At 47.1% G+C, this 10,000-nt stretch overlaps 1 protein-coding gene across 2 annotated transcripts in view; it reads left to right on the top strand.

Annotated features, from left to right (window-relative positions):
- Window positions 1-10,000, top strand: part of ascc3 (activating signal cointegrator 1 complex subunit 3) — a 186,646-nt gene that overhangs the window by 99,738 nt on the left and 76,908 nt on the right. For both annotated transcript variants that reach the window (XM_062539224.1, XM_062539223.1), the window contains exon 14: window positions 5,733-5,867. In XM_062539224.1, coding sequence (XP_062395208.1) covers window positions 5,733-5,867 — 135 coding nt within the window. The remainder of the gene's footprint in view (window positions 1-5,732; window positions 5,868-10,000) is intronic.

Below are 10,000 nucleotides of genomic sequence, written 5' to 3'. Positions count from 1 at the left end.
CCATAGGAGATTGGTGTGAGCGTGTGCGTGTGCGTGTGCGTGTGCGCCGTAGGAGATTGTTGGTGGCTGTGCTTTGTATAGACCACTCTCAGACAAATCACAAAGCAGTATGAAATCACAACCAGGATGACATGACACACATACACCTAACCCATGGGACAATTTTAGCTGAAAAACCTTCTCAGATTCAAAACTGTGCTCAATGATCCTAATCCAACACTGAGCGAACAGCAGCGCTCTATGGATAGTCCAAAACTGTGTTCGCACACATACAGTATGTTTCCTTTCTGGGCCAGAATGCCTGACCATTAACACCCAAATAGTTAACACTCAGAGTTTCAGAGAAATCAGTTATTTATCAGTTTTTAACTCTTTAGGCTCGAAGAACGAGCGGTTACACTCTAACTAGGCCTGTTCTGTCTATTCTGTAGACTATATGGAACGCTATGGTCTATTCTGTTAGAGTGACAGGGCAGCTACTTCACAGAATCCCCCTTTGCCTAACAGACTGCAATACTATTACAATGAACAATAGTACTCACCCAAAGAGAGCCCTGTGAACTGGGCATTTGACATGTGTCACTTAGCAGAAAGAGAAAAGAAAAGTTTGGTCTTAAGTCTAGATTTGAGACTGGCTACAGTTGGGGCAGCTTTTATCTCATCTGAAAGTTGGTTCCAGAGCTGAACTGCACAGCAAGTAACGTTGCTTCTCCATTTTTAGTTTTACTAAAATATCTCCCCTGAGACCTGAGAGGTCTGGAAGGTGAGTACCGCTGAAGCATATCTGCTAGGTAGTTTGCTCCTGTTCCATTTAGTTATTTATAAACAAGCAGAAGCGTTTTCAAGCCAAATCTGTCTTCAGCCAGAGGCATAGTCTACCATTAGTTTTGCTTGCAAGCTATCCTCCTCAGTCAGTGATAAATTAGCAAAGTTAATTGGTTTATTAATACAATGACTGTAGATATGCAGCCAATGGTGTAGTGTTAAAGCACTCCATGATTATTGGCACACCAGCTGCAGAACACTGTCTACTACAACCCGGTGCATCTCTCTGCTCCAAGTTAAGCTGTAGGCATATTGTGGAGTTTACATTAGCTTATCCCCGGAGACAACAAATACTATTTTCGGGTTTGGCTGACAAGGGGCCAATTAATTCTGATTAATTGCATGTGTCAGTGTTGTATCTAGTGCGATTCGATGTAGTTTTAAGCTGAAGTTATAGTGTGGGCTTCTTTGGCTAATGGTTTACTGCCATTGGCTTATCTGCATCAAGATGGGCGGGACTTGGGGACAGGCCAATTGTTTTGAACAGCTTAAAAAGTGCTGTGATGCCAGAAGACACAGAACACGCGTTGTGTGATTTCATTCATTTTAAATGGATTGCTTGACAGTGCTGTTCATCAGCGTCAAGCTAATCCTTTACTCATCACCTTGGGCCCATCTCCGCCCAATCGGTGCCTTTGACCTGGCCGCACCGTTACGGCTTCCTTCAGAGGAGTTCCTTCTTTGACCTTCTTTCTTCAGAGCAAGTCCTTCTTTGTGCAGCAGTGCAGTTTCCAACCAGCCATTCTCACCTCAAACTGAGACCCAAAAGTGAGTTGAGTTGCATTTCGGCACGGCAAAGCGTTGCGGCGGCAGCGGCGGCGGCGGCTGATGATGTGGCGGATCGCTTGTTCTCGGGCACAGGGCCAGCTCCCGCGCCCCCCCTCGGGCCTCCCTTGCGTGCCCCAGCTTGATATTAAATTTTCAGAAGTGGCTGTGACACATATTAATTTCATCGGGGAGGGTGTGATGGATGGAATTTTCCTTATGAAGTGCACCCCCCACCCACCCCACCCCCGCCGTGGCGAGAGGCGACGGACAGCAGGCCGGCGGAAGTTTAATAAGCTTAGGAGCCATCAGTACACGCCGGCACAGCTCCCTCACAGCCGCTCACTGATAGAAAAGAGAGAGCAGAACAGAAGAGAGAGAGAAGGGAGGAGATGAGAGGGGAGGAGAGAGAGGCAAAAAACATTAGAGAAATAACATTTTGCAGTAGAAGGTCTCCCCTTTTACTGTTGCGGAACTGAAGCATTTATGTGTGTGTTTGCACGGGTGTGTGTGTGCGTGCGTGTGTTTGTCTTTGTGTCTTTTGGAGAGAAAATTATACTTTTTTTTTTCTTCTCAAGAAAAAGACAGTCAGGAAAATGGTGTATAAATACTATCCCTTAAGGAATCATACATTTGTTGTATTTTTTTCTGTTTATTTAATTGCATTAACATCCAAAGTTCGCAGTCAAACAAACACTTTGCAAAAGTTGGCACTCAAAACAAACATGGCTGTATAATCAGCCTGCAACCATCACCTCAAATGTACTAATCCATATGTATGGAGGCGTTAAGTGCGTTAATGCGTTAAGGCGCATATATCTATCCCATAATGCGTTGTTGATGCACTGTTCAGAAAGGACACCGATTAGGTGTGCTTTTCAAATGCTGTGTGCTTTTAATCAGGTTGTGTGATGCTGTGTGATGCTGTGAGGATGAACTGCAACTGCCACGGTGTTGCTGAGAACAGCTCTGGAAGGTGCTGTGGTGTTGCGCCTTGCCATTTAGCACTTCTGTCAGATCAGTGAGTGCAACAACTCGGTCACATTTTATATAAACACAACCGTTCGTCTGGTGTAATGTAATGCGTGTGATGTAGCGTGGTGTAACATACAGAGTAGCACGTAATTCGATTGGTAAAAAAAGGTAAAATATTCAACCAGACAGCTCTTCAAAGGCCTGTCAAAGAGGCAGAGGTTGTTAAACCACGGCCAAAATGCATGAATTCAGCCGAAGCTGCTCTGGAAAGTCGGACTTCATTGTAAATGCAACCAAAGAGTAAAGATCGCCAGAAGGCACAAGACCTCCATCTCCCCTGTCAAGTGAAGTCAAGATCATGTATATAGCACATATCATACACAGAGGTCATTCAATGCGCTTTACATAAACAAAAGCAAACAGTGTGCCAGGTCTTTAACAAGTCTCTCCTCCCCTCTCTCCTCTCCTCTCTTCCCTCCTCTCCTCTCCTCTCCTCTCCTCTCTCCTCTCCTCTCCTCTCATCCTCTCTTTGCCCTTCCCCTCTTTTCTGTCCCTCCTCACTCTCTCCTTTTCCCTCACTCTCTGTCTCTCTCCCTCTCTCTCTGTCTTTCTTTATGTCTTTCTCTCTCCATCTCTCTCTCTCTGTCTTTCTTTCTGTCTTTCTCTGTCCATCTCTCCATCTCTCTCTCTCTCTCCATCTCTGTCTCTCTCTTCCTCCTCGACCTGCTATGGACCCCACTGACCATCCTGATGAGCAGATGCTTTGCAGCATGAGATGCAGCCTGCTCGGGGAAATTAGCGCTGTTATTCCTAGCTGTTTCTCATTCACACCACACAGACACCACTCCAGATTGGTGTGGGCGGGAGCTCCAAATGGGTTGGCAGGTGTTCAGAGACGCTTCTTTTTTGTATTGATTTCGTTTACTTATTATTTATTTTTTCCCTGTGGTTTGGTTGGGTGGTTGTGTGTGTGTGTGTGTGTGTGTGTGTGTATATATATATATATATATATATATATATAATTTATTCATTTAAGGACAGCCTTTCATTTAAAAGATACATAAATATAGAAATCATGTCCTCTTTAAATGAGTTATTGTAAATGAAGACGTGCAAAGTGTGTACAGCTTAAGGTTCCTCCAATCAGTGGCTGGACGCTGGGTCTGCTAGCAGGTCTGGTTACAAAGCAGAAAAACAGATGAACAGAAGTGAATTTTAAGGATGGTTAAGAGGACCATGACAACAGTGACGATGATGATGGTCACGATGATCAGGCCGGTGATGACAGCAACATGGAAAACAACTCTTGAATACCCAGCGCTCTCCCTCAGTCCTGTCCTGAGGGTGTGTTCCGTGGGCTCTTCTCTCTAGTAGTGAGGGTGAAGGGACCCCTCCAGGAGACCTTACAGGAGGAGACACCTCCAGAGCTTACTGTGGTGAGAAGTTGGAGACACCTCCAGGAGATCTTACTGTGGTGAAGAGACCTTACTGTGGTGAACAGGAGGAGACACCTCAAGGAGACCTCACGGTAGTGAAGAGTAGGAGACTGTGGTGAGGAGTTGGAGACACCTCCAGGATACCTTACCAAAGATCCTTCATCACGGACAAGATAGAGTAACATATTGCATAGAGTAACATATTGCATCTCTATGCTTTCAGGGGGATTTCGCCCCCCCCTCCCATTTGCGAAAACAGAGCGCGGAAATGATCAAACGTTTGCGCCTCTCGCTCCGCTTTAACCCTCTCTGACCTTACTGAGGTGAGGAGGAGACACCTCCAGTAGACCTTACTGTGGTGAACAGGAGGAGATTCTCCCGTATGTGACTGACCCCCGCATGGCTGGCACGTCGCCACTAGAGACGGACCGGCATCTGTTCTGACGGATGTTCGCCGCTACTCCCACCCACAATGCCGCGCGTCTGAGGTCACCTGTACGGTTTCACCCTGCTCGTGATCATGAGAGAGAGAGAGAGAGAGAGAGAGAGAGAGGGAGGAGAAAGAGATTGAGAGAAGGGGACACAGACACCTTCAGGCCCTGCAGTCAGGGACGGCCTGGACAGGGCTGTTTTTCCGTTCAGCCTTCCGTCGCTGCCCTTCTCTGTGTTTGCCTCTTTCACCACCCCCAGTCACACACACACACACACACACACACAGAGCTCCCTCCCTCGCTTTCTATCCCTCTCGCTCTCACTAGCCATGTCCTCTAAGGACTCCACATTAGAGAGAGGGGGGGGGGGGGGGGGGGCGTGAGCGAGCAGAGCGGTAGAGAACACAGGCGGGCAGGGGACGGCTCCAGTGCTACGTCTCATAACTGTCTTGTATTTCTGTTATTGATTGCTTTTGTCTGTGCTATTGACTGTTTTGCAAGGGCAGAGCTGAGTATAATAGGAAAATTACACCGCTCTTTTGTCCTAAACAAAAGACACTCGCACACCGCTGTGACCTTGTGAGAGCAAGGGCATGGGTGGATGGATGTGTGTGTATCTGTGTGTGTTCGTGTGGTAATAAGGGGGCTTTTGTATGTGTGTGTTTGTATGTGTGTGTGTGTGTGTGTGTGTGTGTGTGTGTGTGTGTGTGTGTGAGTGTGAAGAATGGAGCTGGAAAGTGTTTAATGCCTCCTCAGTTCAACCTTGAATCTGTGTCATATGTGTGTGTGTGTGTGGGTGTGTGAGTGAGTGTGTTAAAACGCCTGTTACAAGCTCCATGTATGAAAATTGGAATGAAAGCTCAGTTTTGCCCAGGTGCACCTTCCTAAAATAATGACACAACACACGTCATTTTTGACAAAAAATATTTCATCATTCATTTTTTGGTATTTGGAAAATACTTTTTTGTATTTTCTGAAAAAACTGAAAAAAAATACTCATGCCATTATTTTAGAAAAGTGTCAACATCCTTGTGTGCACATGTGTACAGTATGTATATGTGTGCATGCATGTGTGTGTGTTTGTGCATATCTACTGTATATGCACATGTGTGTGTGTGTGTGTGTGTGTGTGTGTGTGTGTGTGTGTGTTTACACTACTGTACTGTATCTCCAAAATGTCTTCCTCTGCACTGTACTGCCATGGGTTCCTCGACTCCTGTGGCTGATTATCTGACATTTTCCCCTGTGTGTGTGTGTGTGTGTGCTCGTGTGCTCGTGTGTGCGTGTGTGTTTCCTCCAGGTGATGGTGTTCGTACACGCCCGTAACTCCACGGTGCGCACAGCCATGAACCTGATCGAGATGGCCAAGAACCGGGGCGAGGTGTCCTTCTTCCAGGTGGACCACGGACCCGACTACGGCCAGTGTGAGAAGCAGGTATGGAACACGGGCACACTGAAGCGCTCTCCTAGCGACAAGGGACCTGCACGTGAGCAGTCCTCCCCACCCTGTTAAGTGCTCTTCAACCCCTTTAGTGACTCTGTTTAGCAATGCTATACAGCTCAACTCGTAATGCCTCTTTTTAAAACATTCTTCTTCCATAAAACCCCCTACTGTAGAACATGGCGTGTTCCCCCGCAAGCAATGGGAACCTTTTTCTGCATAACAGACTGAGAGCTACTGTAAGCGCGGATGATTGTAGTCATCGGTGTCTTACTACATCTTTTGGGCCATTACTGACCTTTCCCCCTTTGTGTGTGTGTGTGTGTGTGTGTGTATGTGTGTGTGTGTGTGTGTGTGTGTGTGTGTGTGTGTGTGTGTGTTCTCCTCACATGAGCCTGGAACTTGCTGGAGTGGCTCGTACTGTGCTTGCTCTTGCACTATCGAGGTCACACCCTACCAGCAGCAGCAGAAGGTTCCGGTACACGGAGCTGAAAGGGGAGAGGGTTAGAGACAGGGTAGAGTGTGTGTGTGTGTGTGTGTGTGTGTGTGTGTGTTCGGCACTTTCCCCTCACCTGTGTACACAGAACTGTTTGCATCAGCAATAACCAAGACTCATGAGTTCACTGATGAGTATGTCCACCACGCCGCAGGGCTCGACTCAGCCCACACACACACACACACACACACACACACACACACACACACACTTGTATCTCCTGATGTGTGTCAGTGCTTTTCACACACCTCCCGTGGTCTTCAGGTTACGAAGGGGCTTTTGTCGGAAGGTCTTCCTCACATCACTGTTCTGAAATGAGGGCGATAAAAAGCTTTTACGAGTGGAACAGGGACAATTAGCATGTTGTGGTCAAGCCTAAATGATCGTAGTACGATTAGCAGAAAATAGATCATCAGTGTGTTTTTTTAGTGTGTCTGATTTCAGCATCGATAGTTTTGAGTCTTGGCTCCAAGATCATTCAACCATCTGTGCTTTTGGCTGAAGGAGGCTGATCTGTGGGTGTTTTGTGTTAAAGTGTGTCTATAAAGTGTCTATATATGTGTGTGTGTGTGTGTGTGTGTGTGTGTGTGTGTGTGTGTGTGTGTGTGTGTGTGTGTGTGTGTGTGTGTGTGTGTGAGTTTGTGTTTATGGAAGGAGTGCGTAGGCGTTGTGTATCAAGGGAGGGCTGGTGTTTTGACTTATGTTCCAGCGTGGGGTGTGTGTCGTCGATAAGGTTGATTATGCGTGCGTGTTATGAATGATGGCGGCGCACAACGTGTCAGCTCTCGTTATAAACGAAGGTAGTGGTGCGTGCTTGCATTCCATACGTATGTGAGAGTGTGTGTGTGTGTGTGTTTGTGTTTGTGTGTTATAAATGAAGCTAGCTGTGTGTGAGTGTGTGTGTGTGAGAGTGTGAGATGGAGTGGTGGTATGTTTCTCTCGGGGGGCTGGTCGGAGTGTCGCTCCATATTTAAAGTCTCCCAGCGCAAGGCAGAGCGATACATCCACTAACCTTCCTCTCTCCCCCGGGCTTTGCCAAGATGGATGCCCCCTCTGTGTCTGCTCTAATCCACGCGCTATTTTTACCGCCTCCTTATAAATATACACACACACACACACACACACACACACACACCCTGGCGTTTGCCTCCATTTGGCTGATGTGGGAGTAGGGGGAGTGTGTGAAGATTCAGGCTTTGGGCACCAAAGCGCTTGCCGTTGACCTTGTTAGTATGAAAGGGATGAATCAGAGAAGTATGATGTCTTGTCAGTGTCGATTTAGACCCCGTGACGGATGCCGATGCTCACTCGAATGCCAATTTGGATCTTTGGCTGCCTGGCATGGGGCTGTCTCGTGTGTGCATAACATGCGTGTTATAGTCACAGATTTGTGGTGAAAACGATGTGTGCATGTGGATTTCTGTGCAAACGAAGTGTATGCACATGAGAGTTCTATCATTGCTGTGTGTGTTCGCTGTTGTGTTGCTCTGCGGTTATCTGGTGTTCTGGATGCTAATTCCATTAGCATCCAGTTGGAACGGGTACATGTAAGTTAAAAATGTGGTGTGGTAAAAACAAGCTACTCGTTGTGTGTTTGTTGTCCTATTGTTTGTTGTCCTATCTATTGTGTTCCCATGCGTTCACATGAGAAACACGTTATTGTTTGTAAAAAGACAGCATTCTATGAATTGCTTCAATGTTTTCTCTTTTAGTTACAATCTGTGGACCTGTGAAAAGCCAGCACCAGCACCAAAACCAACTTCAACACCAAAGCCTTCACCAACATCAACATCGGCACTCAACCACACATTGCAACACAAACACAAAACAGCCACACAATACAACACAAAACAGCCACACCATACAATAAGATACAACACAAAACAGCGACGCAATACAATAAGATACAACACAAAACAGCCACGCAATACAATAAGATGCAACATAAAACAGCCACGCAATACAATAAGATACAACACAAAACAGCCACGCAATGAAACACAAACACAATACAGCAGCAACGCAATATAGCAGCACACCACAGGATATCAATGCAACACAACAACACCACACAGACACAACATCTAAACACAGTTGCTAAATGTGCTAAACAATGGCTATCATCCTTGACCATAGCCATTCCTGTCTGAAGGGCAGAACAAGAATAAAGTCTAAACTAATGGGAAAGAGTTGCCAGTGTTGTCTAAGAGGACGTCATGGAATAGCAGAATAGCAAAACATGCCCACTTCATACAGAATAGAACAAAACGTCTGAGAGTCTTGTGGAAAAATATGATATGGAATTTCAGACAACTTGGATCTTTATCTGGATAGATGATGGGCTGTGTTTTTAGATGTTCTTTTACTGCTTTGTTCTATTATAAAGGTGTACATATTGTACGGCCAAGCGTCTGCGTGGATCTGTCTCATGAGCACGTTAGACAGAGCACCTCACCTCACCTCACCTCACCACACCTCACCTCACCACCACCCCACACCACCCCACACCACACCACACCACACCACACCACACCACACCACCCCACACTTCACCTTACCACCACACCACACCTCACCACACCTCACCTCACCTCACCCCCACACCACACCACACCACACCTCACCTCACCTCACCCCCACACCACATCACACCACACCACCCCACCCCACCCCACACCACACCACACCACACCACAACCCCCCACACCACACCACCCCACACCACGCCACCCCACACCACACCACACCTCAACCCCCCACACCTCACCCCCCCACCGCACCCCACACCGCACCGCCACAGGCCTCGTCACTGCCGACTCTCTCTCTCTAGTCTGCTCTGATCCCCTCGGCTTCTGCCGCCGTATGGAAATCAGGCCGCCACATTAATATGTATGGCCACATATATGCGTAGTGAGCCGAGACGGTGCACCTGTAAGGTCAATTATATAATTTGGCATTATTTATCCTGCTTTAAAAGTCAGAAGTGAGTCCACTACATATTTCCCTCATAATACTCGTTAATTTGCTTTATCGGCCCGGGGTTGAAGAGGCTGTCAGTCAAGATTAGATGTCTTAATGCGCCCACTCCAGTAAGCACTGATGGAAATAAAACGGGGGTGGGGAGAGAGGGGGGGTTGGGGATAGCGGATGTCTGTGGAGCGGCTCCGTCCACTTTTTAGTAGTTTCCGTGTGGGTGGGGGTGTTGGAGCAGCTGCTAATTGAGTGGTGGTGTGCCTGGGCGTTTCAAGAGTGCTTTCAAAGAGAGAGGCCGTGCACTGCATCTGCGAGAGTGGAAAGGGAGGTCATACTGATATTTTTACATCGCTAACTTTTGTGTGTGTGTGTGTGTGTGTGTGTGTGTGTGTGCGCGCGTGTGTGTGCGCGTGTGTGTGTGTGTGTGTGTGTGTGTGTGTGTGTGTGTGTTAGAGAGAGATAGAGAAAGGACTGTGTGTGTGTGAGAGAGACAGGCAGGCAGACAGACAGACTATATTATAGTCTGTGTTACCATCTGTCAGATGCCATGCAATATTGTGTGTACTGTATCTGTGTGTGTGTGTGCATGTGTGAGTGTGAGTTTGTGTGTGTGTGTGTGTGTGTGTGTGAGAGAGAGAGCAAGACATGGAGATGAGAA

Source organism: Sardina pilchardus, chromosome 6 (genome assembly GCF_963854185.1).
Source record: "Sardina pilchardus chromosome 6, fSarPil1.1, whole genome shotgun sequence".
Lineage (NCBI taxonomy): Eukaryota > Metazoa > Chordata > Actinopteri > Clupeiformes > Clupeidae > Sardina > Sardina pilchardus.
This window is presented reverse-complemented; position numbering and strand designations above follow the sequence as displayed.